The following is a 24,742-nucleotide window of genomic DNA, read 5'->3' as shown; positions in this document are numbered from 1 at the left end:
CTGTTAGGAAAAAAAAAAAAAAAAAAAAAAAAGTGGAGAGGAATTATGGTAATAATACACTATGCTTAATTTGTTGGTTTGGGAAAATTGTTGTTGGGAATTAGATATTCCCGTTTGTGATTGTAATCATATACAATTTATTTTCTTAGAGTAGTGCTAAAATACCTGCATGAGTTAATTTTTGAACTATATTAACCTGAAAGCAATTGTGGATGCTATTCTTAGTTTAGTAGTGAAATACATACCTGATTGAATATTATTTGTGTGACGCATATAAATGAATATAACTTTTTGAATGTGTTAAGGAAAAACAACAAATTGTTGAATGTGAAACTGTCGGAAGATATACATGATTATGCTGATTTCATGGTAAGATGTACCCTATCTGATTCAGTGTGTGCGGAAAGCAGATTCAGATGTGACTGAGCATAAGGATAAGACGAGATCACATTTTGAAGGGAGTGCTAACGGAATTGGGAAGAAGTTCGAGAAAGAAAATTTGTGGCTAAAAATGAAGTTAATCATGGCATACACCCTCTTTCTCAAAGAATGATGAAGACATTCTCCCGTGTAACTTGGAGATGAATGCTTACCTTCACCAAGGAAATTTATGTGACCATTTGCCTGGATCACACTGCAACATATGAAAGAAAGGCGATCACTTACTCTTGTTCGAAGGCTTCGAACATTCATCACATCAGAAGTTGCAGGACAACGACGTTTTACCTGCAACCTCTGTGAAATGCGGGGACATATGTTATTACTTCACCAACTTCTGGGGAGCCAGCATGGAGCTGCAAACCAATGGCTGTGCCTTTTCACAACAGCTGTGCGCGATTCTGCGGGCCACTCCTGGTATGGACCATGGATGACCTGAACACCATGGTCCCAACATCATTGTGGATGCATCCGGCATCCCTGTTCCACATCTTGCTGGCCAATCAACGTCACACCAATACTTGCTGCCCACTCACAATGAGGGAGGAGGCAAGTCGACTACAACTGGGTGAAGGCCTTGTTCAGGAATTACAATGGTTTACAGCAAAAAGTGGCAAGAATGCTACAAGGAGAGCAGGGTCAGTCTATGACTCCGCAATGTTACCACAACAGCGAAATCCTACACGAAGTAGTGCAGGAGCTATGAAGACATTAGGAGAAAATGTTTCATACCTGGATTCAAACACAAGTGATCAGCCCTTCCTTTCAAACAAAGTCAACATTTGTGTGGAGGCAAACGTTTTTTGCCAGATGGTGCAGATGCTTTACAAAACTTGAAAATGAAGTGAAATTGTTGTATCTTGGTGATGGTGAAGTGTTGTTTTGAAAATATATTTGTGATGCAAATGCAATAGATTGAACAATATGGAAGGAGTCAATGACCAACGAAATGTTTTGTGATTCTTGCAGGATGACGGTGTATGCCTAAGGGAATTTGATTACCAAAGTTATGATTATTTACTTATACTTGTAATGATGTTTACTTGCAGTTATGATTATTTACTTATACTTGTAATGATGTTTACTTGCAGTGATTGATTATTTACTTATACTTGGAATGATGTTTACTTGCAGTTATGATTATTTACTTATACTTGTAATGATGTTTACTTGTAGTGATTGACTGTTTACTTATATTGATGTTTAGATTAATGGTTAATATAAACAAAAACAAAAAGATGAGGGAATTGTGGAAGTGTAACTCAGTGTAACTTATTGATTGGCACTGGTAACTCATTGATTAAAGACTGGTAACGATTTCGTAAATGGATGCCAAGAATGTGCACGAACATGGTAATCTCTTGTCCACCTGGTCACAGCCCCAGGCTGGAGCACCCCCCTATCGTTTGGTAAACGGAACTCGCAGCAGGAGGGGAGCGAGCTGATGCCAGGACTCGGTGCATGCATGACCTCGGGGCATTAGCGGAGAAAGGATTAGCGCAGCAAGGCCCATAAAAACCAGAGCAAACGATGAGACTAGAGACTTGTGACCAGAAGCTCTGACCTACGGAACGGAACGGAACCCTGTGAACAGCGCTGAGAGAGGACCGGCCGAAGAAGAAGAACCAACGACTTGAATTAACAATCCGTTTAGCTATTGTAGTCTTTATTGAATTGAAACAAGTGACTTACCAAATGATAATAAATCCTTACTTAATAAAGCTGTTTCGGTCATATTGGAGTCTTGAGTCTCCGACACCATTTCTTCTACAGTGACCATAGAGCTTTAATCTCAGTCTGCAAAGACTTGAGTACCATGCGGATGCCTTCTAGTTTGGAGGTGATGTGTTGGGATAATTTGTGCACATGACGTCAGCATCATGTCATAGGGTTAGTGTGCTTCCTTAGTTAAATATATATATATATATATATATATATATATATATATATATATATATATACACATACATATATATATATATATATATATATATATATATATATATATATATATATATATATATATATATTGGCAAACCCCCTCTGGTGACACTCCCAAAAGGCAGAATCACTGCTCACCTAAACTCATTAATTCAGATTTTCTTCCTGTCTGTGGAACCAAACTCCACAATTTCTTCAATCTCACTCTTCTCCCCAAGTCTTCAAGACATCTGTTTACCAACATTTCAGATTAACCCCATCCAAAACCATGATCTTTTCTACCAACATTAACTCCGCACGTGAAAAAGCTGAATGCCTCAACTCTGTGTTTGCCTCTAAATCTTGGGTCCCAAACCCATCCCTCTCTGTACCCACCATACCCAGTCGTACCCTGCTGCTCCTGGACTCTGTGTCCTTTCCTCCTGACAAAGTGGAAAAGTTTCTGTCAGCCCTCGACTCTGATTCTGCAACTGGACCCGACGGCATCAGCCCACGGGTCCTAAAATCCTGCTCTGCCGCTCTATCTCACCCTCTCTCTGTTCTCTTCACCCTCTCTTTTGCTCAAGGTCAACTGCCATCTGCTTGGAAATCAGCCAACATCACCGCTTTGCACAAAAAAGGTGCAAAAACAGATCCTAGCAACTACAGACCAATCAGCCTTCTCCCAATTATCAGCAAAGTCATGGAATCCATCATTGCTTCAGATATGAAATCTTTCCTCTTCTCCAATGGCTTGATCTCTGATCATCAATTTGGTTTCAGACCAGGTCACTCTACTCTGGACATGCTGCTTCTGCTGTCTCAACAATGGATGGAGGTCCTCAATGCCAAACAGGAAATTAGAGCTGTCTCCCTCGACATATCACGTGCCTTCGACACGGTCTGGCACCCCGCTCTGCTCACCAAACTCTCCTCCTTTGGTATCCATGGAAATCTCCACGCATGGCTGGCGGACTTCCTCTCTAGTCGTCGTCAACGTGTGGCCCTGAATGGGTTTCTCTCATCTCCTCTTCCTGTTCAGGCTGGAGTTCCCCAAGGCAGTGTTCTGGGCCCCGTGCTTTTTCTGGTCTTTATCAATGATCTCTCTGACTCTCTTGAAAATCCTCTCTATCTCTTTGCTGATGACTCCACTCTCTGCCGCTCCATTCCTCTTCCCTCAGATCGGCAGTCTGCAGCCTCCTCACTCTCTGAAGACTTGGACAAAATCACAGACTGGTCAAACAAGTGGAACATGTCTTTCAATCCTGACAAATCTCACACTCTTACTATGTCTCTCCGAAAAGATCGACTGGACAACCCTCCCATCTACTTTCTCAACAATCCTCTCCAAGAAGTTCTGTCGCTCAAGCTTTTGGGTCTCACTATCTGCCATGATCTTTCTTGGGAAAACCACATTTCCAAGCTGGCCTCCAAAGCCAGTCGCCGACTGGGCATCCTCCGTCGTGCGAAGTCCTTCCTCGGCACACCTGAGCTGCTCACCACATACAAGGCTTTCATCCGCAGCTCAATGGAATACTGTTCTCCCCTATGGGCCGGTGCTCCTGCCTCACACCTAGCTCGGCTTCACGCTGTTGAAACCAAAGCTTTCAGAATTATTGGAATCTCCCGCGATGAAGCTATCTCTGAGGGCCTTTCACTCACTCACCGCAGGCAGGTAGGTGGTCTTTCTGTCTTCTACCGACTCCTCTCCGGCCTTGCACCCCCAGCTCTCTCTGTGCTCTGTCCCCCAAATATTCCTACAGGTCGCACAAGATCTGGCAGCAACCCTCTGATGGTTAAACTGCCGAAATCTCGGCTCTCTGCTCACCTTCACTCTTTTATTCCTCTTTTCTCCCGCCTCTGGAACAAACTCCCTCACTCCCTTCAATCCCACTCCTCCCTCCAGGTCTTTAAAACAGCTGTTCACCACCATCTCTTATCTTCCCCCATCCAAAACCTTGATCTTTTCTACCCCTGCTAATTCACCCCAGATCCACCTTGTTTGAAATTCCAACTTCTTTCCTGGAAGTCCTGGCAGTGTCCATATGTTTTATACCTCTCCCACCGCCCCCTTCCCATGCCCCCCCCCCCCCAAAGCCCTCGCCCTCTCTCAGATCTCTCGATGTCTCCATGTCTCTCGGTCCCTGCTCTCAAATGTTGTGTTTGTGTCCTTCCCCCTCTCTCCCCATCTTGTCTACCGCTCCCGATGTTATATGTTTTATGTGTCGGTTTGTCTTTCTGTGTGATTAATGTTCGCTCTTTCACGAGCCTCGATCTTGTATTCCAAAAAAAAAAAAAAAAAAAAAAAAAAAACTCTTCTCAAGTTTCCAGTTTTTTCTTCCTGAGAATTTGCTTCTGTATCCATCTTGTCCATCGCGTGTGTCCACCCCTAGCCTTCGTTCTTCCCCACATCCGTAATTTGTCCGTCTCCCTCTATTTTGTCCTTCATCCTTGCTGTTCGTGTCCCCCCTCTCTCTTTCTACTGTACCTTTAGTTCTGTTACGTCCTGATCCGTTATATGTTCTAGCTCCACTATGAGCCTCCAGTTTGTATAAAGAAATTACATTAAATACTGTTATTTGAAAAAAACATAGCAAACTTAATTTTAACATACGGTCTAAATTCAAGGACATTCAAGTACAGGATATTTTTTTCCAATGACATCAACAACAAACGAGCTTAGGTAAACGATTTATCTGTAATAACAATAATAGAAGCAAAATGAACATTATAAACAGTGTGGTACTACATCATATTGTCATAAAAATGCAGCTGACCACCAAATGTACAAAATGAAAACACATGCAATAAATCAAACTCAGAGTTTGGGAGTTATGGGATTGTGTATGTTCACCCTGCTTTGAGTATTGTGTATGTTCAGTGCAATGAAACCTCCTGAGTCCAATATGATAGCAATGAAGCCGGTTCTAAATGGGTAAAGGCAGTGCCGTATATCGAGTTTGGCCATCTTTTGATCTCACCGCTTCGTGACATCATTGGACGAGCCGGGTCATGTGATCTTCAGGCGCCATTTTGTTACCCATTCAATACTGCGTATTACCGACGCATTGGTGCGTTTTATTGCCTTTGATTGTGATTGAAATGGTTTGTTGTGTAGCAGAGGGGTGTCATTCACTAGATGGACAGAGGATCCGGAGGAATTTTCGGTTTTCTCATACTTGAACAGACAAAAGGGCGATTAACTCAGCGAAGTAAATCCTGTAATATGTATTAGCCGATCATGTGAATTTAGTCTCAAAACTACAAGGAAGATATTTTAACAGAAAGCAAAGTATAACTAACACTTGATAGTAAATGTCACATTGAAATCTGGTATCGCAATCGATCGCGAGCTTTGGTAGGTCACACTCTTCACAACCTAGAGGTCGCGGTTGATCACTGAATGAGGGAACTTTAATCTCCATAAATCCCAAAATTTATTTTGTGTCCTGCTCAGTATGCCATGTTTGATTCAGGTCCATCAATGACTTAGGATCGATTTTCACCATGTTAAAAAAAATTCAGTTATTACGATTATTATTATTTAATCATAAAATATTATTCAGGATCCGTATGGTTGGAACTGTGCTCGTACGTTGCGTTCTGGATTTTGGTTTTTTTTGTACACAATGCTCGTACATTGTGTTCTCGCTACTGAATCTCCTATCGCTGGAACATGGTCTAACTGTTGGTACCTTAAAATGTGATAATTAATTTATTCACAACTGACATCAGGTATACAGGCCCACTTGTAATTGCACATCAGGTATACAGACACCATTCATCATGTATCCATGTGTAGCAACCCTCAATCCCCTCCCACTCCTAAGATCTGCCACCCTTATGATACATACTTCAAAGCAGACAAGGTTTTCTAGACCCTTATGGACCCCGTGGAGACCTTTAGAGACCTCGGGGTCCAATGGAATGCCGCTAGTGTAGTGCTCACCATTCCAATCAAAATGATGTCTTGATATTGAGATTCACTAGCAGGGAAAATGGCCTTAAAATGCCTGTTGTTGTTTGTTGTTGCATATTGAGATTCAGTAGAGTAGTGCCTGTGATTTAAAGGGTTGACCATTTAAGGGCCTGTTGTTCAGTCTCTGGCCCTTTTTTTTTTTACCATAACCCCCATTATACCAAGCTTCTCCCTCTAACCACCCTTGAACCTATCTGACCCTACCCCCGGATATCTGACCGGATTTCACTCTCATCCATGTCTCAGCTGGGGCAAAAATCAGTTCGTAATTCGCGTCTTTATAGCTATGATTGCATAGCGCTGGTGGCTGGTTGGGTAACAAAATGGCGCCTATTACGACGCCATAGTCAAGTTGGCCAGATCCTATATATATATGGAACTGGGTAAAGGTAATGCCAGATACACATGGAGAACTTGGCACTTTTAGCTCTATACCTAGTTGGTTGAAATATATCACCCCACCAGCATCTATTTATACAGTTTGTGAAGCAAGTTACTCTAGCCTTGAGAGTTCTGACTTTTGTTCTTCATACCCACACACACCAAAATCTAGTAAATATACTGCTGTGGGGGTTACCCAACTCCTACACTGCTACATTAAAACCAGAGGCCATCACAAGAGTAATGTATGCACTGGACCGGAGGACAGAGGGAGAGGTTTTCTCTTTTTCTTCGTACAATGTGCGTAGAGTAAGGGAGGGAAAGAGTGGGTAGGAAAATTCCACCATACCTCCCATGCGTATAACATGTATATATATACCTCCCAGCTTCTGCCATTCGCTCCACAGGGTAGGCATAAGCAGGTGTTGTAAAGAAAACATACAAACTTACAGCACTTGAAGTCAGTATTCAATATACCATGCATACATTTAGTCTTCTGTTGCATATATCCACTGTCCATAAAATAACAATATTCAAATAGTTAATGAAAATAGGTTGGGGATTACTCATCCAATCCGAGTGAACTTAGTCAGACACTTGTCCAATTTCTGTCCACATTGGCACGATGAGAGCAAATTGCTCTGAGGCTCAGATGCAGAGCACAGGTTTACCGTCTGATCCTGATACGGACCAGAACAAAGCAGGCCTCGTCATCGATCTGCCAGAAGTTGTCAGCACCAGCACGTATGGCGATTCTCCGTCCATTCGCTCTCCTTTACAATTTCCTGCTCGTTGTCACTGGCACTCAATTCATCACTTGAAGAGAGTGCGTAGGAGTCAACCTCAACACGGTGTGTCTTCAGCACCAGCTCAGTCAGTTTGGTGAATGCCTGCCACACATACCCATACAGTGACCATGTGACAGACTCCAAAAGCATAGTGAATGCAAAACATTGTTAGTCTGAGTGGGCTTTGTTTATCAATCTGAAAGTACTTTGTGTACAAGTGCTTTCTCCTGTTTGTCAGTTTGCAACTGCCTGTAGTAGTTCAACAAATAAATGTTTGGTGGCAGTATCACCTTCTCCTAGTTATTAGCTTTACAAATCAACTAACCCAGTTTTTCTTATGTCTAATTTTCTTGCATTTCTTATGTCTTGCAGACATTAAAATTAAAGGGCCAATGTAAAATTAAAGGAATAAGTAATGCAACTATTGCGATTGCGATACCTCCTTCACATTGTGACTTGTGTAAGCACTCGCTTCAAAGAACGCCATTCTGTACTCCTGTGCAAGCTGCAAAGTATTGAGACAGAGAACAAGAACTTAATCTTTAACATTGTTGGTGATGATCCAGTCGATCTTGGTATAATATTTATTTTCCACACTGAAATGTGTGAATCAACCCAAAGTTCAAATGTGATATGTGTTTTTAAGGGTTGCTTTATGTCAAATTGCAGGAACATCCATCCAGTATATTATAGGCATTCTGAGTAATACTCCAGCCGATTAACCCATGCACCTACCGTACTACCTGAAGGGAAGGTATTACAATGTGCATGGACTTTCAGCACATACTTATGCTTCCCTGGACAACCTTGTATTGTCAAATGTACAGAGTGTTCCAAGAAGACCTGGACAACTTTGCTGCCCCCCCCCCCCCTTTCTGCATCCCTCCTCACCCCAACCATTCAATCCTTCCCCAGCAACCCACACACAAACCTTCGCCCACACCTCACATACACACAAACCTTCCCCTGCACACCACACACACAAACCTTCCCCTACACTCAAACCATCATACGCACCCCCCACCCTCAAACCTTCCTCCACACACTCTTCAAGCTTCCCCCTTAAACCCCCCCCCCAAAGCCTCACCTTGTTAAGCCCCCTCCCCCCCCCCCCCCCCCCCCGCCAATCCTGCAACCTCCCAAAGCCTCCTCTCCCCTATCTCGAACTGTGCGGACCTCAACCATCCGAGGTCTCCCCTCCAACCTGACATATCTCTCAATCCAGGCAATGTTGGATAAACCAGACATCATCTGTTTAACAGAAGCCTTCCTCCCACAGGATGCCCCTGACCCCTTAGTGTCTCTCTCCGGTTATTGTCACCTCTGATTTGATAGGCCTGAATCATGCCCCAGCGGCGGAATTGCACTTTACATTAATAACTCAATTACTCACTGCCCTTGTACTGATCTTACACCTCCCATCCCCCAGGAGTACCTCTGGCTGTGACTTCCCCTCCATTCCCACCTCTTGCTCATCTGTGTGTTGTATAGTACTAACAATGATGACTATATCTGCATCTCTCTCTCAGACAAAATGGACAAACATTTAGGCACTCATCCCAACTCTCTCTTCCTCATACGTGGCAATTTCAATTGTCACCATGCAAATGGGCGGGGTGTTTGTGCCTTTCTTGCCAATCCATAGCATTTCAGCAAAGGACTTCTGTGACTCCATAGTACTGACTCAATCCGTGAACTTTCCAACCAGGATTTCTCCCAATGGCAAATCCTCTCTTCTGGACTTGGTGATGACAAACTTTCTTGCAAAAGTGTCCTTTGTCTCCCTCCTTTAAAACCCAGTGGCACCTTATCAAGTCTGTCTCTGGTATATGCTCCCCCTCCATCCCTTCCCTCCCTTCATATGGCACCACAGCTGACTCCACTCGTGAGATGGACGAAGGCCTAAATTCTATGTTTGCTTCCAAATCTTGTGTCCCCAACCCCACACTCTCAGTACCCAAGCTTCCCTGTCATACCGAACTGCTCCTGGACACTGTTTAATTTGCACCCGACAAAGTCGAGAAGGTTCTTTCAATCCTCGACTCTGACTCTGCAACTGGACCGGATGGCATCAGCTCACATGTCCTAAAAACATGCTCTGGTGCTCTTGCACATCATCCTTCTGCCCTTTTTTCCCCCCTGTCATTTGCACCAGGTCATCTTCCATCTGCTTGGAAATTTGCCAACATCACTGCATTACATGAAAAGGTGCAAAAACGAATCATCCCCTTAATGGCAGACCTATCAGATTGCTTCCAATCATCAGCGAAGTCATGGAATCCATCGTTGCAGTTGATATTAAATCCTTCCTTTTCTCCACCAATCTCATCTCACATCACCAATTTTGGTTTTAGACCAGGTCACTCCATGTTGAACATGCTGCTTATACTCAACCAACAATGGATAGAGGCCCTCAATGTCAGACATGACATATCTCATGCTTTCGACACAGTCTGGCATCCTGCCTTACTCTCTAAACTCTCTGCCTATGGTATCCACAAGGCCAACTCCACACATGGCTTACTGACTTCCTCTACTCTCATAGCCAACGTGTGGCTCTCAACGAAATCTTTTCATCTACTCTCCCTATCAAGGTTGGGGGCCCCACGGCAGTGTTTTGGGCCCAGCCCTATTCCTGCTCCTCAAAAATGATCTCTCTGACTCTCTGGAAAATTCCCTTTATCTATTTGCTGATGACTCCACCCTGTGACGTGACATCCCATATACTTAAGATAGCCATGAAGTAGCCTCTTCCCTCTCTTCAGACCTTGATAAAAATCACAAGCTGGTCAATGGAATATGTCTTTCAATCCTGACAAATCTCACACTCTTGCTATCTCTCTCTGAAGGGACCACCTGGCAACACCCCTGCCCCCCAATCTACTTTCTTAACAATCCTCAAGAGGAAGTTCAGTCATTCAGACTCCTGGATCTATCAGCCATGATCTTTCTTGGGCAAATCTTATTTCAAAGTTGACCTACAAAGCCAGCCGTTTCAACCCCCTACTGGGTCAACTGAGTTCATTGATTCCATTGATTAAAACGTTGTTAAATTAAGATTAAAACTAATTAAACTGTTAAATTAAGAAATTACGATGTTAGACTAAAACGTAAATTAAAACGATTAAGTCCATTGATTAAAACATCAATAAACCCAAATCTCTGTCACACAAAGTCCTTCCTTAGCACAACTGAACTCCTATCCTCATAAAAGGCCTTCGTACACAGCTTGATGGAGTACTGCTCTCCCCTCTAGGTTGGCCCCCTGCCTCACATCTGGCTCAGCTTGACACCATGGAAACCAAGGTCTTTAAGACTAGTGGAATCTCCAGTGATAAAGCCGAGTCTATGGGCCTATCACTTCACAATCACAAATATGTCGGTGGTCTCTGTCTTCCGCCTCCTTTCTGGTCTTGCACCATCTACTCTTTCCGAGCTTTGTCCCCACATGTTTTTGCAGGGCACACACAGTCCAACATCAACCCCCTTCTGATTAAACGACCTAAATCCAGGATCACTGCTCTACCTCCATTAATTTGTTCTTTTTTCCCTGCCTGTCCACATTCTCTTCAATCTCATTCTTCCCTTCATGTATTCAAGACCTGCTGTTCACCACCATCTCATATCATCCCCAATCCAGAACCATGATCTTTTCTCCCCACTTTAACCCCCCCCCCCCCCCCTCTTCCCATCCAAATTTATAGTTTTTCCTCCTTAAAGTTTCCGTCTGTATCCATCTTGTCCACCCCGTGTATCCTCTCCTACCCTATTTTTATCCAGGTCTGCCTCTATCTTGGCCTTCAATTGGCCTTCAACTTGTGCTATCGGTTTTTCCCCCTTTCCCCTCTCTCTCTATTGGTTTTTTTTTTTGTCCTGATTCGTTCAGTGTACTACTACTAGCTTTTCCACAAGCCTTGACTTCAATCTTTCTTTTAATTACTTCAGAAAAAGCTGCTATCTCTTGAAGTCCTTGACATCAACATCAGTTAATTACCTATCCTGGGAAACCACATTTCAAAGCTGGTCTTTGAAGAAACGATTGGCAAAATTGAGACAAAGCTTTCCTTGGTACTTCACGAAATACAAGGAGTTAATAGGCAGTCCAATGGAGTGTAATTTTTTTTTGTTGTCGATGAAAACTTTTTCAAGTTCAAATTACAATTGCACTCCTTGTTGTTAATAGTCCATGATACTGTCCTGCGGAGAGCATTTTTCTTTCAATTGGGACTTCTGTGTTACACCTTATACTTCCAGATATTTTCCTGGTCAATTATGAGCTTGCCTATCTTGGCAAGAAGCAGAGAAGTATGATCATTTCTGTCTTGCTTCGTGTGAATTTGATGAGACCTGACAGTGACAGCATGACGCATTAATAGATTTGTATAAAAGCATCACTATGTGCCCCATTCTTTGTCCATGGAGTACCCAAAACTGCCCTTTCACAAAACAGTACTGATAGCAGCATTCAAATTTTATACGCATAGATGAACCTGTGCTGGTATATGCTGCTGCCTTACAGAAAATTTTTTTAACAAAAAGTAAAATTCTCACCTGCTGGCCCTGGCTCGTTGCAACCTGTCTCTCTGACTCCTTGTCCATTTTGTTTCCAATTAGCACTTTTTCGACACCTTTTGGGGCAAACTAAAGGCCAGAAATTAAACAAAAACATAATGCCTCCGGCAACTTTGTCGGCGGAGGCATAAAAACGTGATGAAATATAAATCACAATTTTTATTTTTACAATTTCTGCACCTTATTATGTTGAAGGTGGATTAAAACTTCAGGCATATATATATATATATATATGCATACTGTGTATAGGGTATTGGAATAATTACAAATTATTCCTCTGCATGTTAAAATGTGGGCATCAAATCAGCTGACCTCATCCACGTCGCCAGCCCACTTGACAATGTGTTGAAATGATTGTTCACTTGAAATGTCATATATGAGAAAAATTCCCTGTAACACACAAAAACACAAACATATACGACTGCATGACTGTGTATATCTCACACGTTACACCTGCGCCTATGAAGAGCAAATAAATACACAAAGTTACAGACTTCCAGTCCAACATGTTTTTTTTCCAATATGCTAAAAACACAATAATACAAATTAAGTCAAGTATCTGCCTTCAATCTCAGTCTCTCTCTCTCTCTGTCTGTATCACCCATCCAAAACCATGACCTTTTATACACCCGTGAAAGCACCCCCCACTTTCTCACCCCCAAATTTTGCTTCTGCGTCCATCTTGTCCACCCCTTGCATTCACTCCTACCTCTCACTGTTACCCATGCATCTCTTGTTGTCCGTCCCCATCAATTTCCCCCTCTGCTCTGCTGTTGGTGTTTCTCTCCTCTCTTTCTGTCGTTCCTTTTGTGATGTTGCGTCCTGATCCATTCTGTGTTGTAGCTCTTCCACGAGCCTTGCCTATGTATCCCAAATTTTTTTTAGCAGACACAAAATTAACCATGAACATGGATGACTAAGCATCAGTGAATACACCGTCCCACATGTTTGGGAAATTCCCTACAAAGAGGACAAACATAGAGTTTCCCACTTTATCCCACTCAAACACTGCTTCGACCAAGGAGGGATTAAACTCCAGTTTCTTCTTTGAGTTTGTATTCTCTCTTTCGATCCGTTGACGTTTCTGCTATAACTGCAGTATGTGAACGTTTTGCGCTGATGCTTTCATTACCAGCTGATGCCTATTTAAAATAATTCAGCAAACTCATGATTGAAATCACAAAGCACTCCTCAGCAAACACTGCCACAATGGTGTTGATCTTGAGTAACAGTTTTAAAAGAAAATGTGGAAAAGGAGCATGGAAAGAGAAGAGAGTCATTTGTGCATACATGCTGTAACATGGTCACTTTTGGTCGATTACCTGTGCTCTCCTGTAATACTGCTTTGTAATGGTTTGGTATCTCTCCTGTCCTGCTGTATCCCTGAACATGTGTGAAGGAACATATACACATGAGCATCCATATATATATATATATATACAGTATATATACACACACACACACACACACACACACACACACACACACACACACACACACACACACACACACACACACACACACAATTAAAAGAGCATTCCTAATGGTGTAAAAGGTGTTACATATTGGCACTTAATCTCATTAGCCAAGAAAAGCTCCAAGAAGGGGTGTTCCAATAAACCCAAATTTCCCCTATATGATGCTCAGACTTTTCATGAAGAAATTATTTTGACAAATTCATTTCAACTTTAGTGTATTTTTTAATAATCATATAAGATACAGCAACCTGAGAATTGTTTCCATCAAACGTAGCACAGAAAAGCAACACAAAAAGTAATCAAAATATAAATTAAAGTGGTAGATTGCACTGTTTTACCCAAACAGTGACAACTGATATAAGGGTGAGGGGGAGGCAATTTTACTATACTTTTTTTTTTTTTTTACGATATAGTCACACAAGTATTTTTATGCCTCTGCTGACGAAGTCGCCGGAGGCATTATGTTTTCAGGTTGTCCGTCTGGCTGTCCGTCCGTCCGTTATAGGTTTTCGTTACCGCGATAACTTGAGAATGGCTAAAGGGATCTTAGTCAAACTTGGTGCAGGTATGCATAATGAGATAAAGATGAACTGATTAGATATTGGGGTCAAAGGTCAAATCTGTAATAGGTCTATAACTTGAGAGCGGCAGAAGTGATCTAATTCAAGCTTGGTACAGGTATGTATAATATTGTTATGAATTTTGGGGTAGTGATATATAGATTCAGGTAGATCTGCATAGGTAGGTGCTCCGATGATCATGGGTAGAAAGAACTACTTCGATGTACATAAGTCAGGAACCTGTTTAGCCCGAATGTCGGATTAAGTGTATATTTGTCCCGATTACGAGGAATGGGGTGTGTTAACTAGAGTAGGGATTACGTTAATTCCCCTGTTCGTGAGACCTTGTGATTTATCCTTCATCCCATATGGTAACGCACTAGACACGTAGAGCAGGAATCGCACATTAGTACACACATAGCTCAGGCAGGCCGGGAGCTATGCCCAGAAGGACTCGCTATTGGGCAGGAGTTGGCCAACCAAAGGCTAGAGTAAGGAAGGACTTGTGATTGGCCAGGGGCAGAGCAAGAAGCGACCCGATGATTGGTGGAAGGAAGCGACGCACTGATTGGCCACCGGCCGATGGCATGAGAGAGAAGTGACACGGCCATTGGTGGTGAACTGAGCCTGTGATGTTGGCCGGCAGGGATTGGTGGAGGGAGGCGGAGGACGTCACGAAGGATTGATAAAAAGTGGAGAGAGACCGACATTTTCTCTCTTGCATTGTACCCTCGCTTGCGTTGGACCCTCGCTGGCGTCATACCCTCTCTTGCTTCGGACTTCTCGCTCTTGTACCTGCTTGACGTTCTGGACCTCAGAGCAAGCGGTTGTGTACCGGCATCGTCTCCTCGTCCCCCTATTCATTTGGACGTGAGGAGGAAGAGCGCGGACAAAGAGCTGGGTTCTCCGTGCAAGCGACGAGTGTACAAGGGCGGCTTGCCGCTGGAGCGTGACGAGGCAGGGGCGAGAGAGACGTCGGGTGAGGCCCGGCAGCGCACGAACGAGGCGAACTGAGGCCTACTTCCCACCAACGACCGGGCGGTTCCCGTCAACGCACCGGACGAGCCGACGAGACCCCGAGTGGTTGAGCTAAGCACACACACACACAACGCTTTTATTTTCATTTAAATTCTCCCCTCGTGTGTGTTATAAGTCTGGTGTGAGGGATCCCAATTTAGGACATTTATTTGAGCGTCGAGTTTTCCTTGTTCTCGGGTTCCGTTAAATAAACCAGTTTATTTTTTGTACATTTTAAATCCGCCTCGGTTTGAATTAATTTCCACAGGTTTGAAGACTGCCCGGCGGGATCGTGACAGGTAAAAGCCTCAAGTTTCTTCTTCTTCTTTCTTCCTCCCGTGTGTCGATATAAAATCCACTATTGAACACCACCTCCATTAACGCTCGATTTGCTATCCGTGATTTCCCGGTCTTCACCGAGGGGAATCACAGGACAATATTGTAAAGATTAAGTGATTTACAGATTTGAATATTTTGAATAACTCATCCACCAATATTTTGAATTAACAAAGGGGATGGTAAATGAGTCAAAATGTAATGTGATTCAATAAAGTCGCATCATTGGACTTTGGGGTCAAAGGTCAAAGTCTGTAATAGGTATATAACTTGAGAACGGCAGAAGTGATCTAATTCAAACTTGGTACAGGTATGTATAATAATGTAAAGATTAAGTGATTCGATTTTGGGGTCCGAGGTCAAATCTGTAATAGGTCTATAACCTGAGAACAAATGAAGTAATCTAATTCAAACTTGGTACAGGTATATACAATATTGTAAAGATTAAGTGATTCGATTTTGGGGTCAAAGGTCAAATCTGTAATAGGTATACAACTTAAGAACAGCTGAAGTGATCTAATTCAAACTTGGTACAGGTATGTATAATAATGTAAAGATTAAATGATTAGAATTTGGGGTCAAGAGGTCAAAGGTCAAAGTCTGTAATAGGTGTATAACTTGAGAATGGCTAAAGGGATCTAATTGAAACTTGGTACAGATATGTATAATGATGTAAAGATTAATTGATTCGCTTTTGGGGGTCCTAAGGTCAAAGGTCAGAGGCCATGTCAGGTAAAAATGTGAGAACTTGTGAACAGCTGAAGGTATTTGAATTAAAACTTGGTACAGGTATGTATAATGATGTAAACATGAACGGATTAAATTTTGGGGTCAATAGGTCAAAGATCAGAGGTCATATCAGGTAAAAATGTGTTAATGTGAGCTCAGCTGAATGGATTTAAATCAAACTTGATACAAGTATTCTAATGGTGTAATAATGTGGGCAGAGACAAACAGTCGACGTCGTGACGTCGAAGAGTGCCGTTCCAGTTTGAATATAATATTGAAGGTCATTGAAGAGCAAGGCGACGGACAGGAAAAGGCAGCATACTGACAGTGGGGTGAACGTTGGACAGATCAGGCAAGGGAATGAATGAATGAACAGGAAAAAGAGAGAGAGGATGAGACGCTGCAACCTGCAAGTAAGAGGAGAGTTAGGGAGGGTTAATGGGGGGGGGGGGGTTGGGGGGGGGGGTAATAAAGATCATGGGTCATACAGAAAGGACTTTCTATTTGACAAGATGTGTTGCACTGCTTGTTTGAAGCCCTGGAGGGAAGGCTGAAATTGAACAATCTCTGTATGGCACTTCCACATGGCGGGATTTTGGGAGTTTGGCCAAGATGGAGTTCGCGGAAGAACACATACATGCTGGAGTTGCTCAGAGGGGCGGGGGGCTGAGAGAGCAGAGGGAGCTAGACTGGAGGAGAGGGGATAAAAAGACCTGCGATGTGAGAGCAACAGGACTTGTGCTTCGGCCAAATCACAAGCTACACCAATAATGTCGAGAGGTTTAGATTCCAGAGTGTAGGAGGGAAAGACGTGATCCTGGAGTGATCGTACAGATGTTGCTATCTTTATTTTTGAAGATTATCATGTGGTGTTTGTTTGCAATGAAAAAAAATATCAAAATATTGCCCCAAAAATTGTTAATTAAACAAGGTCAAATTAAGGCACTACGACTTTTTAAGCTTACACTGGAAATGAAAAAGTCTTTCACTTTCACAATGATCCAACATCAACACAATTACTGATCTGATTGTTGATCACTCACCAAAGCTGTATTCTCACTTTTATTCCATTTATATCGATTGTTTTCATCTTGAAATCAATACCTGGAGAAAGAAAATATAGATATTACAAATATTATCATACTTTTACAGGAGAGCCAAAATTGTTAACTAACTTCTTAAACACTTGCCAGATAAAAACGTTGAAAATAAAAAAGTAACAAGCAGAAGTTATGAAGGATTCAAAAAATATTCAACAGGGGAATCAGTTAGCAAGAGATTCTGCAAGTAAATGCTATTTAACAAATTTTATGATAACCACGTTTAACACACAAATATTGCACAGGAACCACCTTTAGAGGCCATTTTACCCCGCAGAGCGGGGGTTGGCCTTTTTTCGGGCACCGTCGTCCCCTTTTTTGAAGCAATGTTTTACGGCCGGATGCCTTTCCTGCCGCCAACCCTGTTAGTCGCCTCTTGCAACACACAGGGAATTACCAGTGAACTGGTACTCAATTTGCCGACCTCGGAAGGATGACAGGCTGAGTCAACCCCGCTGGCGTTAATTCAGCGATCGACCGGGATTTGAACCCAGGATCCTAGGATCCCAAGCCGGCACCCTAACCGCTAAGCCAACACCATTGCACAATACATGAAATAATCTCTGCTTATTGCTTTGCTTCTTGATTTGAATTCAAATAATGTTTAACAAATAGTTATACAATTGCTAGCATAACACATTTTAACTAGAACGGCACTTAGTAGAACTCAAACATCCACCAGGCTGAACAGTTTACGTGTTGTATCCCATTGAGAGGCCGGATATACAACTGGACCTGAACCAAAATTGAATCAGCTTGTTCTTGTCACCTACCCAACTCATCCACCAAGTTCCACCATCTACCAAACAAAGTAATACTTACTTTTGGAACACACCAAACACCTTTAAATTAAAAAAAATTGGATACTAAGTCAAAGCTCGTGTAAGAGCTAACACATAGAACATATAATAAAGGGAGCGGGAGATGAGAGGGGGAGAGAGGGAAGCACAACAACAGTAGAGAACAGGGACATTGGGAGATCTGTGGAAGGGAGAGGGATGAGGAGGGGTACATGGTATAAACAAATGGACACTGCAGGACTTTCAGGAAAAAAAACGGAATTTGAAGAAGGTGGATTTGGAGTGTAGTAAAGGGGGTAGAAAAGATCAAGGTTGTGGATGGGGAAAGATAAGAGATGGTGGTGAACAGCTGTTTTCAAGACCTGGAGGGAGGAGTGGAATTGAAGAGAGTGTGGGAGTTTGTTCCAGAGGTGGGAGAAAAGAGGAGTGAAAGAAGGAAGGTCAGCAGAGAGTCTTGATTTTGGCAGTTTCACCAGAAAAGGGGTGCTGACAGATCTTATGCGTCTGCAGGAATATTTGGGGGACAGAGCAGGGGGAGCTAGGCCGCAGAGGAATTGGCAGAAGATAGAAAGACCGCCAACCTGAGAGAGTGAAAGGCCCTCAGAATCAGCTTCATCACGGGAGATACCAATGATCCTGAAAGCTTTGGATTCTACAGACTGAAGCGAGCTAGGTAAGAGGGAGGAGCACCAGCCCAGAGGCAAAAGCAGTATTCCATTTACCTGCGGATGAAAGCTTTGTATGTGGTGAGGAGCTCAAAAGTGCCCAGAAAGGACTTCGCACAACGGAGGATGCCCAGTCGGCGACTGGCTTTGGAGGCCAGCTTGGAAATGTGGTTATCCCAGGAAAGATCATGGCAGATAGTGAGACCCAAAAGCTTGAGTGACAGAACTTCTTCGAGAGGATTGTTGAGAAAGTGGATGGGAGGGTGTTCCAGATGGTCTTTTCGGAGAGACAAAGTGAGTATGAGATTTGACAGGATTGAAAGACATGTTTGACCAGTTTGTAATTTGATCCAGGTCTGCAGTTGCAAGGATCTGTTTTTGCACCTTTTTGTGTAAAGCGGTAATGTTGGCTGATTTCCAAGCAGATGGCAGATGGCCTTGAACAAAAGAGAGGGTGAATAGAATAGAGAGAGGGTGAGAAAGAGCGGAAGAGCAGGATTTTAGGACCTGTGGGCTGATGCCGTCTGGTCCAGTTGCAGAGTTGAGGTTTGACAGAAACTTCTCCACCTTGTTTGGAGAGAAGCACACAGAGTCCAAGAGCAGCTGGGTGTGACTGGGTAAGGTGGGTACAGAAAGCGGTGTTTGGGACGCAAGATTTTGAAGCAAACACAGAGTTGAGGCGTTCAGCCTTTTCATGGGTATTTTGCTCATTTTGTTCAATCGTGTATTAATCCCAGCAGATGGAACATCCAGTTTTACGTTCATCCAAGGGACGGCACAGACATTGATGGATTGGCCTGCCTGTGAATCTGCAGGAGGTTAACCCCCACCCATCCCTCAAGTCCTCTTCTCACTTATGCCTCCATGAGGTATAAGGAGGTAAACTAACCCCTGCCCTTCAAGTCCTCCTCTCGCTTAAATACCTCTATGACGTGTAAGGGAGTAAAGGTCGACTTAAGGTAAACGTAAGCCGACAGTCTAGGTAACCCTTCCCCTTCCCTCCACCCGCTTCTCCTCAAGTCCACCTACCAAATGCAAGGCAAATCCAACTCCCCCCCTCCCGACCCCTAATTCCCCTCAAGTACCACTACCAAATGCATATCGAGTACCCTTTCTGGTGAAACTACCTAAATCCAGGATCACGACTCACCTTCACTCATTGTACACCGCTCCTTCCCTATGCCATCTCCAGGCGCTGCATAACGTCATTGCCGGGCACTGGAGAGGCCTGGCAATGACGCGCGCTGAAAGGGAGTACTCAGTTTTCACTCCGGTTGTTTGTTTGTTTTCTTGTTTGTCCGGGCGATATCTCAGCCATCCTTTGAGCTAGGAAGCTAAAATTTGGGCACAATAGTGAGCAAGTGCTTTGGCAAACACAGTATTTTTCGTTTTTTGATTAATCAATTAATTGATAAGTTACTTAATTATTATCGATTAATTAAGTACTTATTTATTTCCTTTCTCTTCTGGGAATTATCTCAGGCACCTTTTGAGCGAGGGAGCTGATATTTGGACCTGGCAATGACCAAGTGATTTGGCTGTAAAGGCTCTTTTTGATTTATTGATTAATTAATTAATCGATTAATTATTTAATTATTTGATTAATGACTTTTTTTTTCTTTTTTAAAGTTAGATTTGGATGAAACGGTGGTGGTTCAGGTATCCTCTTAGCCAATTGATTATTTATTTATTTATTTTATGATTATTATTGATTTATTTTCATTAATCATTTATTTATTTTCTTTCTCATCTGGAGAATATCTCAGGCACCTTTTGAGCTAGGAAGCTGATATTTGCACACAGCAGTGACCAAGTGATGAGGCTAAAAAGGATATTTTGGATTTATTGATTAACCAATTAATCGATTAATTATTTATTGATTAAGCAATTAATTTTTTTCCTGATTCATGACTTATTTAATTAATTTTCAGAAAGTCACAGTTTTATATGAAGCACAAGTGGTTTAGGTATGCTTTAGCCAATTGATTAAGAAAATAATTTATGACCATATTTATTGGATTTAATTATGCAATTAATCAATCAATTATTGTACACCTCGCCCACCCAATTCAGTCTCTATGAGCTGCACGGCGTTGTCGCCCCTGCCCTTCAAGGTCAAAGGTCTTCAAGGTCAAAACCGTGTTCTGGGACTTATGACTCACCCTGTAGTCCATATGTGGTGGAAAAAATATAAAAACTTCTTAAATATAAAGATTGATTATTAAAGGAGAAATGCGTGTATTATTATCCTACAGGATATCACAGAAGAAACCCACTTGCCTTATAGCTCTCTGTTCTGGGTTTGATTCCTAACCTGGCTATCAAGTGTTAAATTAGTACTACACAGGCAGGGTTGACATCATAGAGTGTGATGTTCCTCATATGCTAAGCAAGGTGTCCAGTCTGCTAGCATTCATTGGTGGATATTAAAGATCCTGTGGTCTCTTTAATGCAACGATCACTGAGTTACTGTGATTTGTAGTTGTACATTGTATATATTTAGCCTCGGCCTAGACAGAAAGGCTATTGTAACTGGTTTGTGTCAGTGTGTGAGACCTCGTAAAATCGATCATTCAGATCTACTGCAATCTATATACTATGGTGAGGCTCTGCATTAAAATTCTCAGTTTTGTAGTAAGTCGTTGTGCAATGTGTGGTGTATTGCAAAAAAATTACAAAAGGTTATGGTTGCGTCATACATCTCTCAGAAGATCATATTAGTACCGTACGTAATATGAGTCGAGCTCAGGTAGTTACTTCGTACGTCATACGTATCCTCAGGAACGGCAGGGGTGCTGCATCTTTGAGCACACCGTCCTAGAGACAAGGACATAAAGCCGGCTGTCCCGTCTGCATCCACGGTGTGGATGTTAAAGATCCTACTACAGCTCGAAAAGAGTAGGCCATTGTAGGCTGCTGCTGTGGCCAAATCCCCTGCCTAAATCAAATGGGATATTAAATTATCGTAAAATGGATGTGCACACCAATGAGTAGCTTTCGTTAAAAGATGAACGAGAACGGCACTCAGTAGAGAGCATACCTCCACCTTGTTGGCCATATCACTCAATGGTGAATACTAGCCGGATCCGGATCCGGTTCTTCACCAAAATTGAATCGATTCTTCCTCGTCACACACACAACCTGTCCAACAAGTTTCGTCCAAATCCATCCACAACTTTTTGAGATATCCAGCTATGTATCGTTTTTGGCCCCATCTCCCAATGGTGAAGAATCACTTAAAAAATTTAATAATCCTCATATCCGAATCCACATTCAGATCTTCACCAAAATCGAATCGAATCGTCCTTGTCAGACACCCAACCGGTCCACCAATGTTTCGTCCAAATCCGTCAATAACTTTTTGAGATATCCTGCCATGCATCGATTTTGGCCCCATCTCCCAATGGTGAAGAATCACTTGAAAAAAACAAATAATTCTCATATCCGAATCCACATTCAGATCTTCACCAAAATCGAATCAAATCGTCCTTGTCAGACACCCAACCGGTCCACCAAGTTTCGTCCAAATCCGTCAATAACTTTTTGAGATATGCTGCCATGTATCGATTTTGGCCCCATCTCCCAATGGTGAAGAATCACTTCAAACAATCTAGTAGCCGGATCCGAATCCAGATCTTCACCAAAATCTAATCATTTCGTCCTTGTCACATACGCTACATCTCTGCCAAATTTCGTCCGAATCCGTCCACAACTTTTTGAGATATGTTGTTCACAAACGGACAGACAAACAAGACAGACAGACAGGGGTGAAAGCATAACCTCCATCCACCTTTGGTGGTGGAGGTAAAAATCTCATCCTGTAACAAAAGTTTCATTCCAAATGATCACCTCCTGTGAGCTTGATTCATGGCATTTGATTATATATTTATTTTATCTTTGTGAATGTCAGGTATAAGTTCATTCATTGCTAGTTTGTAACCGAAGGGTACTCACACCACAGAGTCTCACAGGAACGTTGTTCTTCGTGCGCATCGCCATCTTCCTCCTCGATTTGAATCGTTTTGGCATGCACGTTTTAATATTAAATACGTCATTGCTCAATGAACGTCACACGTTCGACATCGCATGGAATTTTCAGAAAACTAAGCCACGTCATTCTGCAACTCGGATTTACCTGAGGTATAAATAATTCAAAGTAAATATATAAGAATAGATAAATAAAATAATAGCAACATTGTTCCGCCACGCGGAGTAATATTATATTATATGAAGGCCTGTCCGTGTTTAAAGAACAAGGGTCGTCATGTCGAGGTGAGAGCAGCGATGAATCCGATGACGATCGACGATCCTCGCGGGAATACTCACCTATGGTGGAAATATGTGACGCGTGGAATTCATCATCGGTGAAGCGGCATAACAGGCACGTCTTGCCCACTCCTGAGTCCCCCAGCAGCAGCAGTCGGAACAAAACGTCGTACTGCTTCGCCATGGCTCCGAAACGCCAGAGAAAGGGAGAAAGGAGAGGCGATCGGGTGCGGGTGAGGGGAGGGTGCGATTGCGATAGAGGAGCGATGGAGGAGCGATGAATGAGCCTCGGATGGATCGTGGTGCTTATGAGGCTTGAACGGAGCGGGGGTGTTGGAGGGGATGGTGTTTGACGATCGAAACTACGTCGCATGTCGTCATCAGGTACAAGCGGGACCTAAATCGGAGAGGACGAGGCAAGGGGACGAAAAGGCGGGAAATCAACTAGGGAAAACCGTTTGTCGACGACGTTAAATCCATAATTTATTTTAAACATTTCATAGACCATTTGTATGGTAAGCAAACAGGTAGTCAGGTTCACGATGTTTTTTCGTTCAAAATTTTGGTAGATTAGCAAAACTATACATTTTTGGAATATTCAGAGCCTGAGGAATCCAAAAATTAATGTTTACATTTGCGTAGACACCTTTGCGAAAATGACACTCAGGACAGTGATGAAGATCTGTAAAAGCATATTCCTGAACGGTATAGACCTCGTAGATCCTGTGTATAGGACTTATAGTTCAATCTGATACTACCTATAACTTCCTATAACAACCTATAACTTCAAAGGACTTGCAATATCATGTATTATGTAATACAGTTATATCACAAATATAACGACAATGGTTTTCAATTATCTTTGTTTGTTGCTTTTCTATAATCCTGAGCACAATTTTGAGGCCTTTATTGGATTCCTTGACCCAGAAAACATAGGATTAGCATATTTAATTAAGTCTCTAGGTTGACAAGAAGCCGAGATCGCGCAAAATATGTATTTTATGGCGGCCATTTTCAAAATCCAAAATGGCGGCCATGCAGGTGTCTGTGCAAATGCCAACATTGATTTTCGGATTCTCCATGCTCTGAAGATTCCAAAAATGTACAGGTTTGCTAATCCCAAAATTTTGAAAGAAATTATATTTGTTAACATAGTGAACCTGACTATCTTCATCACTGTCCTGAGTGTCATTTTCGCAAAGGTGTCTACGCAAATGTAAACATTAATTTTTGGTTTCCTCATGCTCTGAATATTCCAAAAATGTATAGTTTTACTAATCTACCAAAATTTTGAACGAAATTATATTTGTTAACATAGTGAACCTGACTAAGGCGGGGACGTCTGAATGAAATCCTCATTCAGACATTTTATGATTATATATTGTTGCGGATATGAGGATTGTATTTTTTTGATTGTGTTGTATTGTATAGTAAATGGTTGTGAATTATTGTTTTAGTCTGAGCCCTCCTTGCTCCAGTGTGTATAAAGGTCAAAGGGCGTTCCGGTAGTTAATTCCATAAAGCATACATTGAAGGACACTATAATATCCCTGTTCAGTAGTTTATTTCCTTATTCTGTGTATTAGGTTAAGGCGTTGTCTTCCATTAAAATGACACTCCATTGCACCAAGTGAAATAAGATAGATTCCCTTCATTCTTCATTCCCATTCCCAAAACCTCCATTTCCCCTTTCGTCATGGCCAAGCCTCGATT

General features: G+C 42.4%; 2 protein-coding genes across 2 annotated transcripts in view; both read right to left on the bottom strand.

The window, feature by feature from the left end:
- Positions 1–24,742, bottom strand: part of LOC144893653 (uncharacterized) — a 1,023,192-nt gene that overhangs the window by 744,886 nt on the left and 253,564 nt on the right. The gene's annotated exons all lie outside the window — the stretch shown is intronic.
- Positions 5,037–23,420, bottom strand: RAB15 (RAB15, member RAS oncogene family). Its single transcript, XM_068128612.2, has 7 exons — positions 23,090–23,420; positions 17,242–17,302; positions 13,401–13,461; positions 12,391–12,468; positions 12,058–12,147; positions 7,946–8,011; positions 5,037–7,608 (listed from the first exon to the last, which is right to left on the bottom strand). The coding sequence occupies exons 1-7, from the start codon at positions 23,400–23,402 to the stop codon at positions 7,450–7,452; spliced, it is 828 nt and encodes a 275-aa protein (XP_067984713.2). The 5' UTR covers positions 23,403–23,420; the 3' UTR covers positions 5,037–7,449.

Source organism: Myxine glutinosa, chromosome 9 (genome assembly GCF_964187855.1).
Source record: "Myxine glutinosa chromosome 9, kmMyxGlut1.1, whole genome shotgun sequence".
Lineage (NCBI taxonomy): Eukaryota > Metazoa > Chordata > Myxini > Myxiniformes > Myxinidae > Myxine > Myxine glutinosa.
Note: the sequence above shows the minus strand (reverse complement) of the source record. Positions and strands in the feature narration are given on the sequence as shown.

Excerpts from the sequence above, each read along its gene's own strand:
- RAB15 (XM_068128612.2), bottom strand. The coding sequence starts at position 23,402 with ATGCGACGTAGTTTCGATCGTCAAACACCATCCCCTCCAACACCCCCG. Across the intron at positions 17,303-23,089 it reads GTCACATATTTCCACCATAG|GTATTGATTTCAAGATGAAA; the intron begins GTGAGTATTCCC and ends TTCTTTCTCCAG. Across the intron at positions 12,148-12,390 it reads GGGCTGGCGACGTGGATGAG|TTTGCCCCAAAAGGTGTCGA; the intron begins GTCAGCTGATTT and ends TCTGGCCTTTAG.